Genomic DNA, 26,017 nt, shown 5'->3' with positions numbered 1-26,017 from the left:
TCCTCTGTTTTTAACTGACTTGGTAGTTGAAGCTTTCCTTTTGGATGATGAGCACATGGAATTTTACTCAAAGTAATTTTGAAAAGTCAAATGACAACAAACATAATTTGCATTTAAATATTTCTTTCAGAATGCTGGATGACATGGCTCTTTCAGATGGAAATCACTTTGCTAATAACAAAAAAAGCTTTGATAAAAAATTTTAATATCCTAAGGTTTAGATTCTAAGGCTCAGCTTCCAAAGTTGAGTGTTTTATGAACTACCTCAGCTCCAACTAATTGGGAAAGTGGCCCAGGAGTATTAAAGGAATCATAAAAAGGAGAACAGAAAGAAAAATATTTCAAACTTATTGATGAATGGATAAAGAAGATGTGGTATATATATATACAATGGAATATTACTCAGCCATTAGAAACGACAAATACCCACCATTTGCTTCAACGTGGATAGAACTGGAGGGTATTATGCTGAGTGAAGTAAGTCAATCGGAGAAGGACAAACATTATATGGTCTCATTCATTTGGGGAATATAAAAAAATAGTGAAAGGGAATAAAAGGTAAAGGAGAGAAAATGAGTGGGAAATATCAGAGAGGGTGACGGAACGTGAGAGACTCCTAACTCTGGGAAACGAACAAGGGGTGGTGGAAGGGGAGGTGGGCGAGGGGATGGGGTGACTGGGTGACGAGCACTGAGCAGGGCACTTGACGGGATGAGCACTGGATGTAATGCTATATGTTGGCAGATCGAACTCCAATAAAAACATATAAAAGAAATAAAATCTGAAAGTGAAAAAAAGGTATTAGAAAGATGGAATTTGTAGAAAATTTCATTTTCAGAGCATCTTTTGTTTCAAAAATAAAATGATCTGTAAAAAAAACAAACTTCTTTATTAATCATCTTTCATTCCTTCAGTCAACATCCCATTTATATCCAATGTATGTCAGAAATTATATTACGTATCTGGGATCAAGGTCCTCAGTATCCCAGGGTCCTTGGTGACACACAAAAGCAACCCTGCACGTGGTGACTGGATTTCAGTCTCTACTCCTGCCGTTAACCAGATGATGACCTTGGACAAATCATTGTGGCTTTTGGGGCTTCATCTATAAAACAGGGATGGATAAGGGATCCAGAGCTAATGCTGTTGGTTTTAAATTTATCTCAATTACAATGACAGAACATAGCCAAAGGACAGTGTTTAGGTAATAGCAAACCATTCTAGAAGTCATATCCTTCCCTTTGTTGAAGTTCATTTCTTAGTGAATACAATATATACATTAAATTTTCATAAAATAATATTATAAATCTATTAATTATTTTTCTCATTTCTTATTCCTTTAGTAAACATTTATGTAATGCCCACTCTGTACCAAAAACTGTGTTGGGTATTTGAGATCAGTGATGAAACATACATTCTCTGCCTTGGAAAAGTTCACAATGCAGTAGTGGAGACAGAGAAGGAAATACGAGTTTGGATGTCTAGCAATCTTTATAATCAACGAATATTTACTGAGCACCCTTTGTGCTATGTCAGTGAAAAAATTGATAATGATTTCTGTTTTCATGAAGTTTATATTCAAGCGTGAAGATCAAACAATGGAGAATAAACATGAAAATAAATGCAGTGGTATGAGAGAAAGTGCAAAAATCATGGTGTATTAAAGAAGTAGAGCAGTTGAGAGAGAATTAGGGACACCTGTGGTGGGGTGGGGGCAGTGAATTCTTATTTTCAGAAGGATTTCCTGGTGAGCCTCACTGAAAAGCTAACACTGAAGTAAAGGCTTGAAGGAAGCAAGAGAATTAACTAACTATAGGAATATGTGGGGATAGGGCATTATAGGCAGAGAGAGCTGCCAGTGAAAAAGCCCTGAGTTTGCAAACAAGGGTGGCTGGAGCAAAGGGAGAAAAAGGGAGAGTGAAAGGTGATGACAGGAGAGCAAGAGGTACAGGGAGAGGGTGGATCGGGGAAGACCTCTGTGGGGCATTGCAAGGATTTTTTGACTTTTACTGTTGGTGAAATGAGAGACCTCCCTAAGAGGTTGTGAACAGAGGAGTGACTTGTTCTAAGATTTAAAAGGGCACCCTGGCTGCCATGTAGGGAATGGATTTTGGAGGCTGGGATGGAGGAGGGTAAGATGAATCAATTGGAAAGCTTTTGGAGAAATGTAGCCTACAGAAGTTGGTGGCTTGGGCCAGGGTGGTAGCAGTGGAAACCAAATAAGTGAAGGTACTAGATAGGCAGATGCGTGAGAGGTTCTAGGTGAAGGAAACAGACATGCACATTACATGTACGTTTCATGTATAGAGGATACAAAGACAAAAAAAAAAAAAAAGGCATGATGTGGCTGCAACTATCTCTTGCCAGAAGAACTTTGGAACAAATGCAGTGAGTACAAGCAGATGGCTGGAAGAGGACTTTTCCAATCCAGATGAGCAAAGACTTTTTTGCTGTTTACTATTGTGCTTAGTCCATTGTGTCAATATTTAAGTTAGAAAAATAGAGATACTATTTCAGAAAAAAAAAAAAACTAAAAAAAAAACCAACCCTCTGCTTTCCTATAGATAACTAGGTTAGCCTTATTTTTCAAATGTACATATTTAGCTCATTTAGCATCTCAGTGTCCTCCCATAGTAAGGTATTTTCTTGTCCAATTCTCACATTACTAAGCACTGTGGCACTGGTGGCTGGTCTAAGTTGCCTCTCTACTCTGTAGTTTACCTCTGTTTTCCACCCTTCTACCCTCTTCAGAAGTGAAGAATGCCTGGTAATGTTGACCAAATTGAGAAGGCTAAAATAGCACTTTGTGGTCAAGTTGACGAAGCTGAACCAAATTGTAGAATCAAAGCCAGTAACTGAACAAGACAGACAAAAAAGCAGATACTTTTGTTTTATTTATCCAAATAAATAAATATTTATTGAGGCCTTATTTCCTCACTTTTCTTTGCCACTTAAGACTGAGTCTGTGAAATGGAGGAAAAGATTTTGATAACATAAAACACCTTGCAAGGGCTCCCTAAAATCTAAGAACTCCCTTTACAGTAGCTACTGATGAGCGGGTAGATTTGTGTACTTGCATACTAAGGAGTAAGGAATGAACTAGAATAATAAGGTTAATGAATACGTGTGGTGAATAGAGATAAATACTAAGCCCAAGGGCAGTCAGAAGGGGGTAGGGAGGATGCTTATCTTATCTATCTTTAAGATTTAAGTGCATTATAGATGCTATTTACAGATACCTGTGAAACTCATTTATATTTAAAGCAACAATATTCTTTCTTTCTTTCTTTCTTTCTTTTTTTTTTTTTTTACTGATTCTGTGATCCATTCTTATTTTCTGGAGACATCAGTGGAAACTGTTCTGGGATTTTGAGATAAATGGTGATTTGATATTATATATAAAGTAGATATTTGTTGTTTCTATATGGAATGCACCCGTAGGAATACAAGGCACAGAATGAGTTTAATCTCTACCACTTATATACAGTCATTCTAATGGAAAGAGGTATTTGGTAGATGAAAAGGAGAAATTACTGACATATTTCCACCACTACTTTTGGCTCTCCCTGGGTAGAATGAGAAACAGATGTGCAAAATTCAGGCTGGTAATTTCTGTGCTTATTTTCAAGGCTAGTTTAGGAATTAGAATTTTGGGATAGGAACCAATGGTTCCTCTCTCAGTCCTTCCAGTGAGTTTTCAGGTCATTTGACTTCCAAGTGATCATCTATAATGGCGATGTGAGAACTGCCACTTATTCCAGTAACAGTATGATCTGAGCATACAAAATTTCATGTCTGCAGGGAGAAACCAACTGCAACAGACTACACAGATAAGAATGATGCCCTAATGGCATAGGAGATGATTATTAGCGATTCAGGCAAATGAAAGCATTTTATCACTATATTTTGGGCATCAAAGTGTTTTTTTTTTTTTTTTTGCACTCTATATTACTTACCATTTATGATTTGGGGTAATGCTAAAGTCCTCAGAACCAGTACCTTAACACAGGATATCACATACACCTTCAGAGAGAATACAAACCTAAAAATGTTGTGCTTTTTATGCTAGTAATGTATTGAAATGCCATGCTATCTTTACAAATACTTTACCATATTTAGAATCAAATGAAGAGGAAACAAAAGCCGCTTCAAATACACCTTTGCCTATTCACTACGCTATCAGAATGACTTCCATCAGCCTTCAATTTGTTTGCACTCAGGCTCCCAGAAAAAGTTTCATTTCATAACATCATTTGAGAAAACCTACCACTCTTCATGCCCACATGGAAATGTTCCTGTACAAGCAGAAGAAATAAACTCAAATGTCTGGAAATCACCATGGTCTGAGTATTTTTCCCTTTTTGGCCCTAATTACCCTCTGAGAAAACAGCAGCTTTTTTTTTTTTTCCCCTCTCACCCACTGTGAAAGTTATGAGATTCTTTTGCTCAAATCACCCACAAGGAAGGCTTGGGAAGCTCACGTTCCTTAGAGAGTTGCCAATTCTGCTAAAGAAGATGAAATGCCCACATCACACGTGTCATACCCCACGGCTAGCAAGAAAGAGAGCAAATGTAGCGTGGCCACCGCGGGTCAGCCTAGCCTAGGGAGCCTTTCAGTTTCATGTAGAGGGCCAGCCAAGGCATTCACTCGAAAATAAGGACATGGGGGCCATCACATGGCATCTCGGAACATGCGTTGGGGCCCTTTCGGTGATTTCTGGGTCAGGGGCAGAGGTACTGGATTCCGCCTGTTCCCCCCCGCAGAAGATGATGAGTAAAGGCTCCTCGCTTACCTGTGAAGTTAATCTTCAGCAAATAGTCCTTGTACAACTTCTTCCCGTCCAGGATCTTCATCGCATCGCAGAGCTTGGTGGTGTTGGGGCAGAGGGTGCGCTGCATTCTGTGCAGGGCGTGCGCCATGGCGTACACGGCGTTCACCACGAACATGATCTTCGACTCTTGCTCGTAGTTGCTGCTGTCTATGGCCAGGTGCTTGTCGCACGCGCGCCGGTGGTTCCGCTTGTCCTGCAGGCTGCACTGGAACTTCTGCTCCCAGAAGTCCCGGAACCAGGGGTTCCGGTGGTTGGTGTAGGGGTTGAGGCTCTGGAAGTAGCGGTCGAACTGGCGCACGGGGTGCGAGGCCAGCTCCAGCGTGATGGCGCCGTCGGCCACGTGCTCGCTGCCCTTGACGATGCTCTCCTGCGCGCCCCAGCCGTCGCTGGCCACCCAGGTGAACGAGGCGTTGGCGCGGCCCGCGGCGGCCAGGAGCTCGCGCGAGTCGTCGCTGCGCATGAAGAGGACCACGACGCGCGCGTTGGGCTTCTGCAGCAGCTCGCGGATCACGCTGTCGTAGGACTTGCGGATGTTGGAGCGCCCCACCTTCTCGGCCGTGGCGATGCAGATGCTGCGCTGGCGCGCTTCCTGCTCGAAGGCCTCGATGCCCGTCTCCCCGTAGTCGCCCTCCGACGCCACGGTGGACACGTAGGTCCAGTTGAAGAAACGCAGGATCTCGGCCATGGCTTTGGCCTGGTAGAAGTCGGGGGGCACGGTCCTGGCGAAGTAGTCATAGCGCGACTTGTCGCTGAGTTTGGCGCTGGTGGACGCGTAGCTGATCTGAGGGATCTGGAAGAGGCGGAGCAGGTTTGCCACCTGGCGGGGAGGGAGAAAGCGAGAGGGGCCCGTTTTAGACGCCTGGAGGTGGTGGAGGGGCGAGGAAAAGGAACGATCCCACCCAGACTGTTTAGCCAGCCCCCCCCTCACCCCCGGACGGCTGAAGTTTGCTTAGCCCTTTGCCAGACACCCCCCCTGCCCCCCGCCCCGCCCCCCGCCTGGACACTGGGGTTGGGATAGGACGGAGGAGGTTTCCAGCAGGTTCTCTATGCTCTGGGAAAGGGTATCCGTGGCGAAAGGAGAAGGGCGGCCTGCCTGTCTCCTGGGCTTTTTTTTTTTGCTAGGCCTCGCAGGCTGCAATCCATCCTGTTCAGGTGTCTTCCCTGTGGTTAAGTTTCTGGAGCCTACCAGAGCGCAGTCAGGCAGTGAGCTACGGGGAATTGGCCACACTGGTTTTTAGACGACTTGGCTGCGGTTGTACAGAGAGAGCCTGGGTGTTGTCTGATTCTCACTTCCCCCTCTTTTGCTAAAAATGGCCATCTCTGAAAGAGTTTAATTTGGGAACCTTATGCCACATGGACAGTCCAAATTAGACATTTATTATCTAGGTTAAGAAAAAAAAAATCAACTCTTTTTGGTCCACTCCAAATTTTAGGCATATGCTATTCTACACTTCCAAAAAGCTTGACCGACATTTTCTTTGCTTTCCTTTTCCTTTTAAAATGTTGTTTTTGTTTGGACCATGTGGAAGGAAAGCATACAAATGCTGTTCTGGTGGTATTTTTGATTAAAAAGCAAATAAGGAAGCATTAAAAACCTTATCAAGAAAGAACCATCTACTTCAAGATTTTAAAGCTTGAATAAAGACTTTAAATTTGTTATAATTCACCTCATCAGTAATATTTCACCGTTCTTATTTATTGCAGAATAAAAAAAGGAAAATAACACTAGCTTATCAAGGGGCATTTTATGCATGGAGGATTTGCATGAATATATATCTCAAAATATCTGCACCCATTATATGCATATCTAATAATAAGTTTACTTTAATTTTTCCTGGATACTTCACATATTATGAACACTTCTATCTCTGTACTGACTTCAGGTAAGTTACATAACATACAAATTGTACTTTAATCAGAAACAACATTGAATATTCTGGTATACTCTATGAGTACTTTGAAATTTTCCTTCTGGAAATTGTGGTTTCAGGCTTACATTTGACATGTAGGAAGCACAGCTTGAAATAGGCAGCTGTTAGCAAAGAGCACAAGTAACCTAAAACAACTGACATCTGAGTCCGGATTAATCATCATTTCATCTGGCAAAGGAAACCAACAGCCAAGTTCATACACAGCCACACAGCATGTTCTTGGAGATCTGGCCTGCTATTAAAACCAACACTTGATATAGCCCAAAGCTATCAAAAATGTTTTCTATATCTTTTCAAACCCTGGTACTTCTCACTTAACTACAAATGAGAACAGCTAGAAAATCTGGCACTGGCCATGCAAAACAAAGCAAATTTAAGAACCAAATCTTTCTTGCATTTGGTAAAAAAAAAAAAAAAAAATTAATAATCTAGGATATGGATGAATTTGGGAAAATAGAGGTAAGCGGCTGAGAGGCTGGGTGGCTGAAGACTAGTATGCCATTTATTTCTTCTTTTATCAGGACCAGGATACCCTGAATAAAATGACCTGCATTGACTCATTTGAACACGGAAGTATTGCTTGTTTGTTCAGCCTGATTGATGTGGGAATAAGCATGTACTGTCATTACTTCTAGACTGATTACCTGGCTTCCTTCGGATTTCTGTACCATGGTGGCAGACTGGCAATAAGAGAGAGCCCTGTCTGTGCATAGGCTTGGCTTGGTAATGGTGTTTCTGGGTAGCACTGGAGAAGCTATCTCCTCTTGATGCTACAGTTTATGCTCATCTTCAAGTTACATTCATCAAGACCTTAACCCCTCAGGGAGGCAGGGAATGAAAGGACCTGAAAAATGCCCAGAGATATTATTTCCTGGCAGCTAGGAGCCAAGAAAGTGCCAAAACTTTCTTCTCCCAGAGGGGCAGAAGTAATGAGAAGCTGCTTAAGAAAAGAGTTCTTGTCCGTTGACTGATAGGATCCTGTGGCTTCACGTCCACTTCTCCAGGATATCTGGAAACAATTTTTAGACAAGGCAGGGTGTACAATGGAATGAACCCTGTATAGAATATCGTCAATGTGAAAAGGATTCCCTGCACTGGGAAGGGCCATGATGAGCTGTGGCATGTTTGGGAGGATGGTGGGCTAGAATAAAACTGTGATTATTACAGTTATTATAATTATTCACAGTGTGTGGCTATGGATCTGAAAGGGGAAGAGCAGAAAGATATCCGGGTGGGAAGAATAGGGGAGAAGAACAGAAGCGATGTTGTGGCATACACCATGGATTGTCTAGCTGTTGTTGGTAGGAGCTTTCTTATTAACATAAAGCTTGAAACTAGGGTTGGGGGATATCCAGAGAGTTGTCAGCTGGATGTTTCCTATCTCATTTGTCTAGAAAGTGGGCATCTGAAGCATTCCTGACTTGCTTTACTGGCCATATGGTTTCTCTGAGAAAGCATGAAGGAATAAGGGGAACTCCTACACTGGACATCATTTTAAAAGTAAAAGAAGAACCATTTTGGGATGGGGAAGTAATGTGAAATTTTGGAAGAAAATTATCCAATTATATTATTAGCAGGAGTGGAGGAAGGAGAATGAGGATCAAGCTATATATATTTTAGCAAACAATGGTTTAAAAGTAGAGGTACACTCCTCATGGACAGAGACTAAAAAGGTACATAGCTTAAGAGAGATAGAAATACTTAAAAAATAACTCCTACAGTATAGAATAGATTCAGTAGAGCATGAAAGACAAGATCTCCAGACAACTCACTGGGTTGCTAGCCTACATGGGGACATTTGAGTGATAACAGAACTAGTGACAAGGGATGGTTGTTAGAGGCATGCCAGGTCCTCGGGCATGCCCACGGACAGCATAAAAGATGGGAATGAACCTGAGAGAAGGTTCTGTGTAAAACTAATGCACAGTATGTGAAAATGGAGCAAAGTGATTGCTTTTGTCATTTTGTATTTAAATTATGTTTCAGGAGAAGATTTGGTGAGAAGAATCATTGGCTAGTGAAGGTGATTCCAGATGGTGAAAGGAAAGATCATGTCCAGTCCCTCTGGCTTCTTCCTTTCTGCCAGTGAGAATGTTCTCTAACCTGGAGATGGTGATACAATTATTTGAAAACGTTCTCTCACATCACTGTGTGAGAGAAGACCAAACACAAACCCGTAATCATGTTATTTGAGTTTGCTTCCATTTCTGAGTTCTGGAAGAAATAGCAGATTAATCTGTGGGATCACCATTAGTAATCTCTGAGAAATCAATAATGGGAGGACTGTCAGAGAGTGAAAAGGGAGGAGGAAGGGCAAATTCAGGAAATGTAAATTAAGAGTTGAATAAATCAATACACAGGATGTATTTCGGTAACTCTACAATAGAGTTTTTATTATTATTATTATTATTATTATTAGAGAGCATTGAAATGCTTAGAAAGGCACAGCACTGATTCACTAAGAATGAATTTCACTAGAGAACATCTCAGCGTTAGTAGAACTATTTAGGGAAGAATTGTAGCCCTGGAGGACCTTGACTTCAACAAGGCATTAGTAATATTACTTGGAGTCTTGTGGAAAAAGGAAACTGATAGGAATTGGGTGAGAAAATTGAATGTATTCAAAGAGAACAGTTAGGAACAAAGTCTATGAGGTCGTCAAGTAAGATTAAATTTTTATCAGGGACCTTGCAAAAAAAAGTAAATAAGCCACATGAGCTTTATGTTTTAGAGCTGAAAGGAACCATGAAAATGATCTAAACCTTTTGTTTTATAGACGAGGAAGCTGAACCTCACAGGGTGAAGTGACTTTCCAGAATTTACACAAAATAAAAAGAAAAGCTGAGAGCCTAATCTCTTGATTTCTCCATAGGACTAGACACCCTCCCTGGTAATAAGAGCATAGGGAGAGACATGAATTTATAGATTGAAGTTAAAATGACAAAAGTGAACAAAGAAGAAAACTAGGGGAAATGAGGTTACAAATGCAAAGCTGAGCATTGCAGTTCAGCACCAGAAATCCAAGGGGAGCTAAAATCAAAGATGGATTATTGAAGGGTTCACTCCCTTTAGACATCAGTTCACAATTCCTCAACAGTGAATAGGGAGGAACTATCCCACAGTCCCTATTCTTTGAGTTACTATTGACAGACTACCCTTTTTGGGAAGCCTTTTAAGGATCCCTTGTGCTTTTAATAGTCCTAATATTTTTGTGCCAGCTAGAGTTCTAGCTGTTGTAGACGTATTTTCTGCTTTAATTCTCATAGCAATGTTATGCAGTAGATACTACCATTAGCCTGTTGTATAGGTTGAGGAAGTGAGGCACGGAGTGCCTCAAGATCTCGCTAAAGAGCCCAAAGTGATAGGATTTGGTACTGTGTTCACCTTCCCAGACTTAATCTGTTCTGCAGTCCAAGCTCTGAACCTCTGCCATATGCAATTCTTCTCACTTATACTATGGGCATGATATATTTCAAGTTATAACATGTTTGTTTTTTTATAATTTCTGATAGCATAATCTCCTTGATGTGAGGGCCATGAGTAATCACTCCTTGTTATCAAAAGTATATATATGTTTTTTTATTGTTCAATCTGTATTTTCCAGTGACTCCGTAAACATTTGTTTTCTGATTGGCCATCTTCAGAGATAACAGCAGTTGTCTGAGAATCCACTGGGAAATTTTAACTGTGAGTTTGAAAGCTTCAGGCTATAAATATCATGATCATGTTTGGCTTCATGATTTACGTGAGAAATGCACTGACCTTATGGCAGAGCCTGTTATTTCCTAGGGCTGGAGAGGCTGCACACAGATTTAACAGAACCCACTCCCCTATGCAGCACAGATTATAGTTTGGTATTCAGTATTCACGCACCTTGGAGTATCCATTTTCTGAATGGTTTGAATTTATGCAGGACTAGCCATTGCCATGTTTTCATTGTAACCTATATAAGTCACAAATATATCAACCCTGTTGGCTTGAGTAGAAACATTTAGAATGCTGGGCATGGCCAGGTACTATTACGCACTTTAGCAGATGACATGGTCTAAAATTAAGACTTCTTGTATTAATCTCATTTTTGTAGCTGCAAGCTGGAGTTATTTTAGGATGGGCATGAGCTGCAATAGTTGTCCAACAAACCAGTGTTATGTGTTGTTGACCACCCGCCACCATTTCCTCATTCTTATGCCCTCCAGAGGAACTCAGTTCCATGTAATCCCTCCAATGTGTTATGTTTCCTGTCTATGCATTAAGTTCACTGTATACGATGTTCTCAAGTCTGCATGCTGTTGCACATGCTGTTCCTTCTGCTTAAAATGACCTTTACCACTTGGCTGCTCAGTGCCCTGGGAAACCTTTCTTGATGCCTCACTTGAAGCTGACTTGTGCCCATTATCTGAGACTCTTGAGCTTCTTGATGTATTTTCCTCATGGTGTCAATCAAAGTATAATAGTAATTTCTATTTGCTAATTCCTCTACTGGAACAAGAACTCTTAAGGACAGGGGATGTGTATTGTTAATTTCTGTTTCCTCCGTGCCTTGCAGAGTAGAGAGATGTTCCATAATGTTTGCTAAATGAATGAATTGATTAATGAGTGGGTAGTTTGCTGCTGTCCCATGTAATCTTTTCTATTACAAGGATAGATTTCTGTGGGGAAAAAATAGCTAGCCATTAGCAGGCAATGTAAAGATACTCTCAAACACTGTTGATAAACAATTCGGTGTGCAATGTGGATCCTTCGCTAATTATATTCAGTTCTCCACTAAAATGAGGTGACACACAAGACATGGAATTGGCTTAGACATTAAGGAATCTGGAGCAAAGAATTTCATACTATTAAAACTGATGTCTTCAAATTATCTCTGTGTCAATAAGGAGTACACAAAAGGGAGTCAGTATGATCAACTGGCCATGAAGCCAATTCCTTTTAGGCTAGAAAACTTTTTATTCAAAGGAAGGAAAACAAGGGGCCTTATCCATGAAATCTAGTTCTCGAATAATATAGACCTTAAGTAGGAGTCATATAAATGTATATCTAGTGCAGGCTTCACCAAATGAACTGATAGTAAGGTCTGCTGGTAAGGTAAAGGTTTTCTGGAGACAAATGCACCGTGTACAGGATACAATACATATGCAGCCAGACACTCAGCACTATCATCATTTGCTCTCTTATTCTTTCTTGGGAATGCCTAAAACTTTCCCTTTCTAATAATCAATATCTGATTATGGACTGATTCTACTGTAGGCATCAAAATCATCCTTATGCACTTTTGGGAATTTTGAGTTAAAGACCAATTTAAATGGAAGTTTTACTTCTCCTGACACTTTTTATCAAGTCAGGAGGACTCTTCTTTTTAGGACTCCAGGTGTCATGCTTCATTCCAATGATGTTCTGATCATGAGATCAAAAGGGTATGAACTGTGGGAAAGAGCTCAGATAATCCGTTCTTTGATGTTGTGAAAAGGGAATATGAATTCGAAATTTCAGGCACCTGTGATCTTCCACATCAGTCCTGCGGCCACCCTTCCCATTCAGGATATCCATGATGTACCCATTTCAGACACGAGCTTTGTGCCTTCTGTGGGCATAATGCCAAATACTTTTTTCAACAGAAGACAGAAAAGGAGTGTGCGAGTTTAGAGTCTAGTAGAAATAGATTTCCTACTCGAGTGATTGTTCATTCACAAGGATGCTTTTCAGCGCTTTCATTGTCATTGGCATCTGAGACTATGCTAATACATGAACAGGAACAACAATGACTGATTTTTATGTGGAACTGTACTTACCTACAAGAGTTCCAGATGGTGAGAGGCATCAAATTTTTGCTTTCCAAGAGAAATGCTATCTATAGTGCTGAAGTATATACATTTGAAAAATAACTCCTGTGGCTGTCCTGGGAATTAGAAGCTCAATAATAGCCTCCATGGGTTTGCCTTTGCATTCTTTGCTGCTCCTATCTCTTTGGGACTGTTTTCTAAGAATAAGTCTATGACTTTAATTGTTTTATCACACATACAGTGCCGAAAGCTTTGTTTCATTCTTTTAATTAAACGATTATATGTAAGCCTGGAAGAGAAACACTGAGTGCTGCACTTTGAACCATCTGCTGCCTTATAACACATGTTATTACATAAAGCAGGTTTTAAAAGTTGTGCTGGTAAGAAACCTCAGTGACCCTTCTATTTCAGATGATAAAGTTGCACGGTTAGCTGTACAAAATCCCGGATTGGCTTGTATTTTAAACTGCAACTGGAGGTGGTATATAGTTGAGAAACTGCCTGAGGAATTCAAGCTGTTCACATCACATGAGTTATCTGCCCATAAAGGATGCCAATCATATTGTTATTGTGGAAAGGATTAGTCATTTTTTTTTTTTGGACCACACTACCTGCAGCACATCTGGGAACATTTTGCATGAAAACAGTTGATTGCAGCCCATGTCTGAAGGCCAGAGATTAATCTGGATTTAGGAAATCACATAATTGAGTGCAGCAAATGCCAGTTTACTCAGTAATCTGCAAAAGTCACCAACTCTTACATGCTGTAGCCCCAAAACACCAAAGATTCATATTGCCTTTCCTATTCAACAGCATGACTCAGTTCCAGTGATTTTGTATTGGCAGTCCAGACAAAGGATTCCTTATTCATTGTAAAAACTTACAAAAATGGCTTGAAGTTAACCTGATTTCTATCCCAACCTGTCCTGAAATCATTGTACTCCACACCTGTGGTTTCCAACCCAGATAGTAATGCACTTTCATTTTCGTCATTTGTGACAAAAGGATTTATAAATAGAAAGGTTATCCATTTTGGCATTCTCATAGCTGAAATGATATGCAGACCATATAGATCCCTTGAGTCACATTTTTTCAGGAGACCAGCCATAAGATGTCAAGTTTCTCATAATGACAATGCCACTCTGCATTGGGCAAGTGTCTGTCTTGCTCCCTTATCTCAGGAATAACTTTACTTCCTCTGACTTAGCAAGTACTTGGAAGAAGAACCAGAAGGCATTTTGCCCACTGAATCAGTCTGTGTCTGATTTTTTTTTCTTTTTTTCCCTCCATGAATTTATTTTCACGAGAAATCATGGAACTGAATTCATGTGAGTTCTAGTCACTAATAACGGGATTAAAAGGCCTATGTCAGATCTGGTCCAGAGTATATTAATGTTTGTCAGCCACACTAGCAAAAGCATGGTTCCCAGGATGACCTGACACCATCAGACCTGTTAGAAGCATGTCCTTTAGTACATTTGGTATTGATTTTTCTTTCAACAGAGCTGTCAGGGATGAAAGCAGATAGTGTTGTGGTTGAATGCTCAGGGTTGGAATCAAATGGGCCAAAATTTGGAGTCCCACCTCCTTCCTTCACTAGTTGTGTCCCTTAGGCAAATTATTTTAACTCCTTGAGCTTCAGTTTCTTCATCTATAGAAAGGAAATAATAGTAGCCCCTTGCTTGAAGAGTTATGTGAGGATGTAGTCATAACACATGTGAAGTACTTGGCTCACTGGCCAGCACTTAGTAAAGGCTCAATAAATGATAGAGATGCTGATAACATCAAACCCAGCAGTCATTCATCCAGCAGACTTTGATCAGTGCCAATGGTACTAGGCAATATTCTAAAATGTAGGTCTTTCTATGATCTACTATCTACTTTCTATGATCTACTTTCTATGGTCTACTATCTTCCACAAAGCTATAGCCTGGTACAAGACAAAGAAACATTACCAAAGATTAAAATTTTGAGGTACATGCATACAAACTTATACAAAGACACAGATGAAGGAGTGACTAATGACACTCAGGTGAGTCATGGCAGGCTCCGATGGAGAGGAAACATTCAGCCTTGATCTTGAAGGATCAATGAAACTTTGCCAGGTAAAGAAAGAGAAAAGGAAGTTTTTAGGCAGTTGAAAGAATACAAAGACAAAGAAAAGTATTTGTTTTAATAGTATAACAGTACAATTCAGGATTGTTGGGGCAACCGGTGCTTTGCAAGATTTAGTTGAAGGTAAAGAAAAATAGAAGGACTGTGGCTAGATTGATAAATGTTTTATATGCTATGCTAAAGATTTGGGGCTTTAAACAAAAAAAAAAAAAAAGATTTGGGGCTTTATTCCTTAAAAGATAAAAGGCTATTAAAATTTTTAATTAAGGGAATGGCATGACCAAAGGTGTGTTTTAGAAAGGCCATAGTGGATGACATCCAACTTGAAAAGAAAGAGTCAGAGAAGGTTAATGAGGTGGGCAAAACAATCCAACCTTGGCTGTGAGTTCATGTAATCCCAGGAAGGATGAATAAATTAATACTAGAAATATCAAGACTGGAGGTATAAAGAAAAATTTGAGTCCACTTAAAACTGTTTTATTTGGTTGGTAGTAATTACTAAAATGCTTATGTCTCCTTTGTTATCCTGTTTGGGTCATTATGGATCATTTGAATCCTCCTTGGAAGGAAGCAATTCATAAATAAGGTTGGTTGTTGGACAGTATAAAAAGGCTAAAAAACTTTTAAGTCCCTGGAAGCATCTTGGAAAAGTTAACATAAAGACTTCCTCTAATGTGGATAAGAAAACCAAGAGTCAGTTAAGTAGCCATTGGCAGCAGTTGAAATTTGCTGGATGGCACCAACCCGTGTTTATTGTTGCATTTCTTTAAATCTGGTTCTCAGTGATATTCCTTAAGACTACTGTATAAGCATGGATAATCTGTGCTTAATACATACATAGTGTTTTTACTTCTATGGAAGGTTACTGTTTTATAGAAAAATTCTGAACGAATTGTAGATTATGTGTTCAATCACATCTGTTTTCCACATTGGGAAAGCTTAATTGCCTGGTTTGTGTTCTATGAGGGCTCACTGTGAACCTGATGGCAACTACCCAAACTGGAGGCACAGTGCCTGGGAGAAACCAACTCATCCCTGGGATGCATGCCCTGCACATTCAACCCTATTAAGTGATGGCAAATGTTTCAAGATGCTTTGCCATTCTGACCACTTGGCAAGGAAATCTGGTCTATATTTGGAATATAATTTTTGAAAGTGTTGCTTCTATTGTATTCTCCCCTGTATGGCAGTTCCCTCTGTTGGAAGGTAAAGTCAGAGCTGGCAAGAATCAGGACTTTGTCACTAGTAACAGAGGGATTTCCATAATATACCAGGTGGTTATGTCAAAAATAGCATCACCACAATTTTAGTGTCCAAAGTCCCACTGATATACTGCCTGGAGTATCAATGTTTGCTTAGAGCTTAACTCCAAGTGTTTTTGCAACACTGTTCTTTAAATTTCCGAAGTCCATTAATTAGAAAAATGCTCTGTAAGTTTTCAACTGCATTTTTCATAGACCACTAAAAGCACTTCTACTACATTAAATCAATGAAATTTCATTATTATAAACTGCTAAGTGTTGGCTCCTTCCATCTGAAATACTGAGCCTTATATATATTGATCCATTTAAAAGGCACATGTTTAACGGTATTTGAGAAGAGAACTTTGTGTTGTTAAAGCAAAATCATATCTCAGATTTAGCTAAAGGAGTCCCATTTCAATTAGCTTGTCAATTTATCTATCTCATAGTATAAACCCTATCTGATATGTCAGGAATGTCTGCATTCTTTGCTTTTCATCCTATGACCTCCATCATAGACATGTGGCCGCAATAGGAGCTGGTTCTCAGCCATGGGCTATTCTGTTGCCCAGTGGACAGTGGTCCTGATGGCACTTGTTTTTCACAAGAGTAGTTTCCAAATAAACACATGACAGAAGGGGAATTAATTAAGGAGTAAATTAACCCTAAAGCAAAGGGAAAAAAACTGCATCTTAGATAATTACCTCTGGTGAGAAATTTCTACAATGTAACAATGTTAACAAAAACATTTCAAAATTGCTGTTGCCTTCTTCCCTATGATAAAGTCCTTGAACAGCATTGTTTTTTTTTTTTTTTTTTTTGGAGGAGGGGAAGCAGGAGCAATGTGGGGAGATTTCAAAACAATTGACTTTGTGAGATTGCTTTAGAATGAAAAGTCTGGAAAGGAAATAAATAAAAGATTCTATCTGAGATAACATTTGAGTTGGAGTTTTCTGAAGCTTAGGCTATGTGATGGGATGATCAGCATAGCAGTGTGGGAGGCAAGCTATAGGGATCCTAATGTTAATTCTGCTACTTGCAAAAACGGTAGACTTGAACTAGGTACCTGACCTTTATGACCCTCAGTTCCTCCAAGAATTGTTTCTCTTAGACTGGAGATGTTAAAAGTTTAAAAAAAAAAGCTAAAAATATTATATAATTGTAATAACATGTACTAAAATCTAAATGTTAAATGCTTATTATGTGTGAAACACTATTTTTGTGGGTTTTATGTATTTTCTCATTTAATTCCTACCAGTAAGAGAGTACTACCAATCTCTCCATCGTAGACATGAGGAAAAAGGCAATGAAAGCTTAAATAAATCCTAGTCAGCCCACATGCAGAGTTTTAAATCAGTGAGCTGAAATTTTTCAAGAAAGGTATGCTAAAAATGTATAGTTGTAGCATGTCTGTACTATAATCACTGTATCTGCAATATTGAACTTACTAAATGCAACTATCATCTTTAATTTTCTGGTGAAAGACACAGTAAAGATGGATTCGTGAATGGATCTCTAGAGCTGTCACTGCTTTTCATGAGGACAGGGTGATGTTTCCTTTTCTTTTGCATTAAGTATGTGCACAGTATGTGACATACTTGGCACTCTGGTGACTCTTTATGCAGAGAGACTGTGTAGAGCTAGATTGGACTACGGACGTGATCCTGACTGTATCTGGGATGGCCCTGGGTGCCCAGCTTTGTTACCTTGGACAGTTGTCTCTGGAATAGTCAGTCTAAGGACAAATGAGATAGAAACTCTAGAGCTGCTCTCAAATTGAGGCATCTTTTGTGGCACGTGTGTAGGCAATGTAGGAGTGAGAAGTGGGGAGACTTTTGTCCCACATGCTCAGTTTGCTGCATCATTTTTCTTTTGCATCAAAACCAGATTTCCCACTGTAGGAAAATGCTTATTTTAAATTTATGAGCATCTAGACTAATCTAGAATAGATGGGTCATAGCTATGATCCACAAATCCAAGATGTGTTTAGGGATCTTCAACCTTCTCGATATGTAGCAGGTTATCATCCTGTTAATTCTTTCAATTCATTAAAAACAACAACAACAACATTTATTCTTACCCTGGTAGAGACATTATCCTAAGTGCCCTCTGTACAAAGGCAAAAGGTGGTTTATAGTTTCATAGAAGAATAGATATACAAATAAACTATTATAGTAGCAGAGGTGAGTATTTATGTAGTGCATACATGGGAAGGGTTTCTCAAGAAGGGTAGGGTTGGAACTGAGAACTGAAGGTAGATAGGGTTTGGCAAGGCCTATAGACAGCTAAAGAACATTACATTCCAGGTGGAAGAAACACTGTGTTCTCACTTTCATGAGAGAATATGCAGATCATATCTGAGAGACTATGAGAAAGCAGCTTTCCAGGGAGCCTTCAGAGGCAGGCTTTCTGTTTACACTGATCTGAATGTCTTTTTCCTGCTAATGTCCATTCCTTTCTGTTCATTTTGTTATTCTCTCTAGTCTCCTAGTGCTTAGGATGTCGGTGATACTCAGGTGCTTTTCTTGTACCTGTTTTATATTATGGATTTGATATTTCCTAATTTGCTTAAACAGGTCTCAGGGACTCATAAGATGTCTGTTTTTAAATTTTACTTTATATTCTCTCCCCAGACAGACTCTACACAATCATGTTCTTGATGTTCCTGAAATATAAATGCTTAATAGATGCTTATTTTCTGATGAAAAATGATTTTATGAGAGCCCTAGTTGTAATATGTCAGTAATTGAGATTCTCGAGTCACCAAATTCATAAAAATACTACCTTAATCAAGTGAAGTAACAACTAGCTGGGCTTTTTCAAAGTGATCCTGACAGAAAGAATCTATTATTTATTTTGCTCCATGTTTTAGGTACTACTTCTCTTGTAATCCCTTCTATCCTAATAGTAGAGCATTTTCCTTGTGTAACACATAAAATTAAGAAATGCCCTTAAATGCCATATAGTTCAAATACCAATATATTGCTTCAATCTCCTCAAAAATGGGTCATTTTTCCTTGAATAATTCCAATGACAGAAGACTCACTTCCTCATGCCCCCCTGCTCTTTCATTTCTAGGACATCTCCCTTACATTGGCCCTCAGTGTGCCTTGTTCTAGGTCAGTGATTGCCAGTGGGGAAGGACCATAACTTTGTGATTTGGCAAGGCATGGAAACATTTTTGGATGTCACAACTTCATGACTTCAGGTACCGCTGGCATGCAGTCTAGTGGGTGGAGACCAATGATGCCACAAACCCTCCCACAAAGCACAGGGGCAGCTCCAGCCCAATAGTGCTAACGTTGAGAAACTCTACTCTAGATTCATCTTACATATACATGGAAAAAGTATAAATTTTTCCATCTAGCAGTCTTGTCTGATACTTGGACACAGCTAACTGCATGTTATAATAAGACTAGCAATTCATGTATGACTCTTCCCAAAGCATTTAAATTTAAAGGAGGAATGAAGCATTGAGAGAGGGTAATGCTTCATGCAAACTGACCCATGGTCGACCTCTTTTGCACTGTGGACTTGGATGGAGGAATAATAGAGTGGTGTCTGATTGTGCTGTTCTCCTTGTCCCATCTAGAAACTTACTTACTGTTATACTTACTGCAGGGGATTTAGTTTAAGGAGTTGTTCTTGTCAGAGACATGATGTGAGCAATGCATGGCATATCCAAATCCATGTCATGATAAATAAGAATGTTATAATGACCCTCTCCCAGGGTAAGAAAGGTCCTCAGATGTGGATATTACTAAAAATTCTGTAAAAGCATCTAACCATACCAGGCATGAGAAAGGAGTAGTGAGATACTGTCAAGGCTCTCTTCTCCTTTTCTATGAGTTCACCTTGTAGATGCCATCTAACCCATGTCCCGATTTGTTGCTGAGGTCAGTTTAATACTCAGGGACACAGCAACTGGGTCAATTTATACTTACACTTTCAGTTAAAATGTGTTCCACACTGCAAGAAAAGCTGAAGAAATGATACAGCCTCTGAAAAGGAGTGAGGAACATTTTTGGGAAGGATTCAAGGGACATTTTTGAATGGACAATTGAGGAGCTCAACTACAGTCTGTTTAAAAAAGCACAAGCATAAACAATGCTTCAAAATAAGTACCACGTAGACAATTGCTGCGCTAAAGCAACCAACCTGATCCTCTTCTTGGATAAATACTATTTTCCCTCAAAGTGGGTGGATTGCTGGCTTGTAGAGAAGAGCAGAATCATCTTTAAAATGCTTTGAAAAGAAACTGATTCACCAGAGGGGGTGAATAGACCCCATGTGTATTTGCTAATAAAGAAGGATTTTTGATGCTAGCTTTCATTGATTATCCAGTTAAGAAATCAATACTGTTGTTTTATGAAAAGAACAACTACAGAGTAGTTTGCGCTACTTAGTAAGAGCATTGGGAAAATAATTATTAAGGTCTTCATCCATGGTGATACAGTTTAACTCAGCAAATCATTAAGAATTTCCCCTTTCAGGCAGTTTTCATTCTCTGCAAACAATGCCTATTGTATGAGCTAACACAGCAAGGGGCATCTCCACTGCTGACTTCCAGAAAGTTCTTTTCTGTGAGGAGATAATGAAAGAAGAGGAAGCTGGAGAGAAAGCATCTCCTGGAGCAATCCCACCAATGAAGTAATCTAGGCTCACCTGGGGAGATTATTACCATTCTCTAAAATTCTCTCTCACCAGGCAATTTTGTGACAGAAAACTCTGTGATCTGGTTTGGGACTGGGAGCTACACTTAGATGATAGGAATTTTTAACTGTGTGGTGGATTCATGTTAGTACATTTCTTCCATGGCTTCACCCTCTTTTTTCCTTCTGCTCGGTTCAAGCAAATATTACTTCCTAGTAAATATTCAGGAAGTCAAAAGTACTTAAAATTGGATTTGGCGTGTTGACTGATGTGAGTGAATCTTTGTGGCCACTAGCTACATGCTGTCACTATAGTTACAACATCGGAGCCTGTGATGAGAATCACTCCAAGAGCTGTAGGTGAGTATTAGGGGTACCCTGAAAAAGTCACTCTCCTAAAATATTTTCTCTATTAGTGTATAAGAGTGCTTTCAGTTCACCATCAGAAATGTATTGCTTTGGAATGCCTTTGACTACTTGTTTTAAAATTCTTATTAAAAGGCTTGTTTCAAATAGATAACACACTTTAATTCTTAGCTCTGTAGCTAAGAGCTTCCTCAAACCTTTCTTCTTTCACGATACCTGGCTGAAAGCAAGGCCCTTTGAGGATGGGTCTATTGGACCCTTGGAAGAGTGTGTGGAGTTAAGTGTATAGACAAATTGCTCTACCTTCTAGCTTACCTTGGCTGGGACCAGCATGTGTGTGATCTAGTCAGAGCCCTAGCACTCAGGACACCAGGAGGTGTCCTGTGGAGGAGGAAGTGAAGCCCTCTCTGCACTTCCTCTCCAGCTCACCCCCTTCCTCATGTCAAGGCTTTTCCCTTGGCACACAGACATCTGCCACAATATTCTAATTGGTTTCCTGAGATTCAGCATCTCATTCATGATGCTGAATGTAGCCTACATGATCCATGTAGCCTTTCTCCAACGCAACTGTCATTCTATCAGTCTTCCTCAGAACCTTTCTAAATTTCGTTTCTGACCTTGTGAGCCACATAAACATATTCTGAATTGTAGTTACTGTTACTTCATAGAAGTATTGTACCTGGAGCCAGATTTTAAGTTCCTTGAGGCCAAGGCTGTGTTCATTCTTATGTTAGTGGTCTTTCTACCCTTGTCACAGTGCAGAACACACAGAAGGGGGTGACTTGCTGTTGAGGTACATGGGGCTTCAACAATGGTTTGGCCACTGGGAGGGCCTCGGAGTTGGTTTTAGGTATGGCTCTTCCACTGACATTTTCCTGTTATTGTGGGGACATGATAATTACTATTTATTGTATCTGTTAGTGTTTTGGTGAGCCGTTTCCCACAGATACGTTTAATGTATCCTCTGAACAACCTGACAAGATACATGCTATTTTGCTTATTTTACAGGTAGGTTAGCCAATGATGGGGATGGAATTAAAATCCAAGTCTTTCTGGTAAAAAATTGATATCCTTTTCATTATAGCATAATACTTTTGGCTTCCTTATTTATACTATGGAGACAGAAACCATATCAGCATTTGTGACTTTATGGTAATATTGTCCAAATGAATGAAATAATAAGCCAGGTCCTTTGAAGATTAAGAAGTAGCTTCTTTCCTTGTGAACTTGTACAGGATTTTAATAACCCATGTTTTTTTTTTTTCCCCTAAACAATCTGCCCTTTTTTGAGGATATACTCAGATAGTAAATAAGTAAAATTAGATTTAAAAAAATCTATGTGCCTGGCATAGTTTGTTAATTACTTTGGATAAATAGGTATTTACACATCTGCTATAGAATGTTATTTACTGCACTGGGAGAAACTAAGATCAGAAAAGTATATGTGTAATCCCTTACCAGTGGTGATATCGGGTATAACATAAATATTTATAAAATTATTGACACTCATCTGGTGAAATTATTGTTGAAAGATGACAGATACTTATTTTTAATACTCTCTTCTCAAATAGCAAATCCCATCTCTCCTGATCCAAGTATAGAAATAGCGGCAAAATTAACATAATATGCTTTGAGATGTGCAATATTTTCTATTCACCTAATGAAGTCAAAGGATGTTTATGGAAAACCAATTATCCTAATTACTCATAATATGAGGGTGTGTTCTGAAGAAGGAAAGAATTTGAAGTACCTCATTTAGAACAGCAAAGAATCTTAAATGCAAGAATCTGGGAGATAGAAATAAGATTATTCCAAGGCAAATAGAGCCAATTAAGTGGTTTGTGACATATAAAGACAACATGAATGTAATATGACTTCCTTTAGTGCTTGGGGCTTTGTTTGTAGTAATCTGGTAGGAAACAAAAAATATTGAACTACAACTAACACATAGAAATCATATGGGATGGTTGAAAGAGCACAAAAGTACACAAGATCTGAGTTCTAATGCTTGAGCTACCTACCAATGGGTGTTGTCATGAAACTAGTCTTTCTGAAGCTTGGGAAAATGAAAAGGTTGAGTTAGACAATTTTCTCAGCTCTTTTCTGTCTCTAAAATTCCATGGCCCTGTAAGTGAGTATTGCTAGAGTTTGAATAACACGTTCCTTCTTTTCCCAACAAAATTATGAGAGCCAATTGTCAGCTTTTTATCTAGCTTGTTACATGATGAATTGTTTCCTTTCTTTTCTTATGGTAGTAATTCAGTGGCTTTTTTGTGTACATTTTCAGATTTACACCATGAGAAATTGTTTATGATTTATCTCTGAACAAAATGAAGCCTTAGTAAAAATTAGTGCTAAAAATAGTTTCAATGTTGTTTCTTCCTGTAGTTTATTGTATAGATGGCTTCAAATCATCATGCCACCTTATATCCACATCCTTTGTGACGTAACTTTGTAGCACTTGTCCTATGGGCAGGACACATTCCTCTGCTCCTTGATTCTGGGCTGAGCCTTGTCAGTTGCTTTGGTAAGTGGGATACTAGCAGATATGCCATCAGCAGAAGCCTGGAAGGGGCCTGGGTAGTTAAGTCTGCATTCCCTTGCACCTCTGCCATCTCTCTGAGAACACGTTTGAGCAAGCCCACTGATTCCAGGTGGAGGATAAGGGACAACCTGAAGTAGAACCTGAACCCAGCCTTGATCAGCTCACTCCAGCTGATCTTCAGAATTATAAACTATAATAACAAATAATTATTGTTTCAAGTCATTAAATTTTGGGGTAGTTTGTTATGCTATAGTAGCTATCTGATACACATCTAAATAATTTTCATTGCCAGAGAAAGGTTCGGTTTGCAATACTGTATTATCAAATACCCATAGAAATCATCAATTATATTGTTAATATCATCCATTAATGAAATTATTAGGACATTTTCTTTTTGTTTCCCTGGGACATAAAACCAAAGAGACACAGCATTTTAGTAATAGTACTGGCCCATCTTACCTGTATGGAAACACTGCTGTATGAGCCGCCAATGACCCCTGCAATGAGCAGTGGAATATTTTCTTGAATGGCATAGGATCCATCAGGACACATATATTCAGCTTCATCCACTTTAGTCAAAGATGCCCTGATGAATTCCAGTGATTGCTCTAATGCATAAGTATCCCTTGAGCACGTATCCAAAATGTGTACACCCAACTTCACTCCTGGTAGCAAGTAATTGTCTTTGTTGATTTCATCAATAGCAAACAGCATGGCTTCCAGGCGTTGGATCCCTCGTTCTTCATTGATTCGCCCACATTCTTCAGTTCCAGTGCCTTTTTCATTAATAGGAAACAGGCCCCCTAAAACAAGGTCCCCTTCTATTTTAATCTCCCTCCTCAAAAAGTTATGGTCCCCTAAAGAGAGTAAAAATCCCTTTGAAAACAAAGCTAACGTAAGAACTTGGAGTCTTGTCAACATCTTCATGAATCCCGTTTCTGTACCTCTGGGAGATATCAGTGGATGAAGCCAATGTTGCCCACTAGGCCTCCTCTCTCATTTCCAGACTGGATCTTTTGCCTGTCCTTCAAATAAGGGAGGAACAGACTAACAGAGCCTGTCACCAAATTCCTAAAGAGATAAAAATTATATGAACAAAAATGGTAAAGAAAACAATAGTGATTATATGGATGGCCCCCCCATCAGACCTTTGAAGGGAGCATGACTCAAGTTACCATTTAGCAGACACATACTGTACCCCTGCACCAGGCACTCTCCCACAGATATCCTCACCCAGTCCTTACAACACATAGTGACATAGATCTTAATGCTCCCATCTCCCAGAAATGGATCCCGAGGACTAAAGAAGTAAAGTGACTTGACAAAGTGTACCTAGAATGGAAGTAGTGTTTTCTAGCTTTCCTAATGCTAAGTTCAGAACTCCATCTATTTAGTTATTGACTCTGCTGTTGGTAGGATAGTAACTTGGATATGAGTCTTTATCCCTTCTCTTTCAGCTTCCTTTATAGACCTTTCCTTTTTATTCACTCTTTTCTTTCCATTTGGGACAGAGCAACGGGAAATCTTTCACTGTTTCTTCATTTCTACCACCACATTCCTGATCTCCCTTTGTTCCAGATACTCTCAGCCCACTGCAATCAAGATTCTGCCTTTAATCTCTATAAAATTTAAAAAGCTCTGGAAAAAGCTACTACTTATTTACTAGTTTCCAAATTCACTAACCCCACTGTAGTCCTCATTTTACTTGACCTCATTTGAAATTCTGACTCCTTTGTACCTGCTCCAACTTCCTAAGTTTCTGTTCTTTTGCTTCTACATCTCACATTCCATTGTTGGACCCTCCTCCCCCACTGCATTCCTGTAGGTCATCTGCTTTCACCGTTTTAACTATCACTGAAATGACTCCTAGGTTATCTGCCTCCTAAACAGATCTGCCTACACATCCCTCTGACATCTCAAGGTCGATAAGCTATAACTTCTCCCTTATCTCTGTGAATGGATCTCTGTACCCAGCTTCTCAAGCCAGAAACCTGCAAGCTGGAGCTTTTCCTGCTTAACTCCCTCCCACACTTAATTAGCCATAAGTCCTGTAAAGTCTACCCATTTAACATCTCTCAAAGCCGCCTCCTTGTTTATAACTCTGCTGTGTGAGGCTCTTGTTATCACTAACAGGACCATAGCAGTAGATTCCTGTACAGCTGCTGCAGGCCCTAAAAGCATGTTTTCATGAGGAAGGGAAAGATAATAACTTTTCTCAAATACAAAATTTTCAAATTTATTATTGTATAACCTGTACTACAGATGATGAAGAAAGTCCAAAGGCTGATAGCTGTCTCCTCCAGCCAGTGTTAGGCAACCCCCGATTTGGCCCTCTAATTTCGAAGAGTATAGTGATTACTAGTGTGGGGTTTTCCATAGTAGGCTGTAATTTAGGACAGTTCCATAAATCAAGCTTCTTTTTACAAAATGGCTTAATGTAATCAGGCAAAGCCCTATTATGAGGATCCTGCTTTTGACAATAGGCTGGGGTCTTCCCAGGGAGCTTGCCAAAATCCTGGTGTGGAGTAGCCTGCTTGCATGCACACAAACCAATG

General features: G+C 39.6%; 1 protein-coding gene across 1 annotated transcript in view; it reads right to left on the bottom strand.

Annotated features, from left to right (window-relative positions):
- The window catches only part of GRM3 (glutamate metabotropic receptor 3), a 206,841-nt gene that overhangs the window by 62,603 nt on the left and 118,221 nt on the right, over window positions 1-26,017 (bottom strand). The window contains exons 2-3 of the mRNA XM_055307277.1: window positions 23,922-24,533; window positions 4,794-5,649 (exon numbers count right to left, since the gene is read on the bottom strand). Coding sequence (XP_055163252.1) covers window positions 4,794-5,649; window positions 23,922-24,389 — 1,324 coding nt within the window. The 5' untranslated portion in view covers window positions 24,390-24,533. The remainder of the gene's footprint in view (window positions 1-4,793; window positions 5,650-23,921; window positions 24,534-26,017) is intronic.

This window comes from Nyctereutes procyonoides, unplaced genomic scaffold, assembly GCF_905146905.1.
Source record: "Nyctereutes procyonoides isolate TBG_1078 unplaced genomic scaffold, NYPRO_anot_genome, whole genome shotgun sequence".
Taxonomy (NCBI): Eukaryota; Metazoa; Chordata; class Mammalia; order Carnivora; family Canidae; genus Nyctereutes; species Nyctereutes procyonoides.
This window is presented reverse-complemented; position numbering and strand designations above follow the sequence as displayed.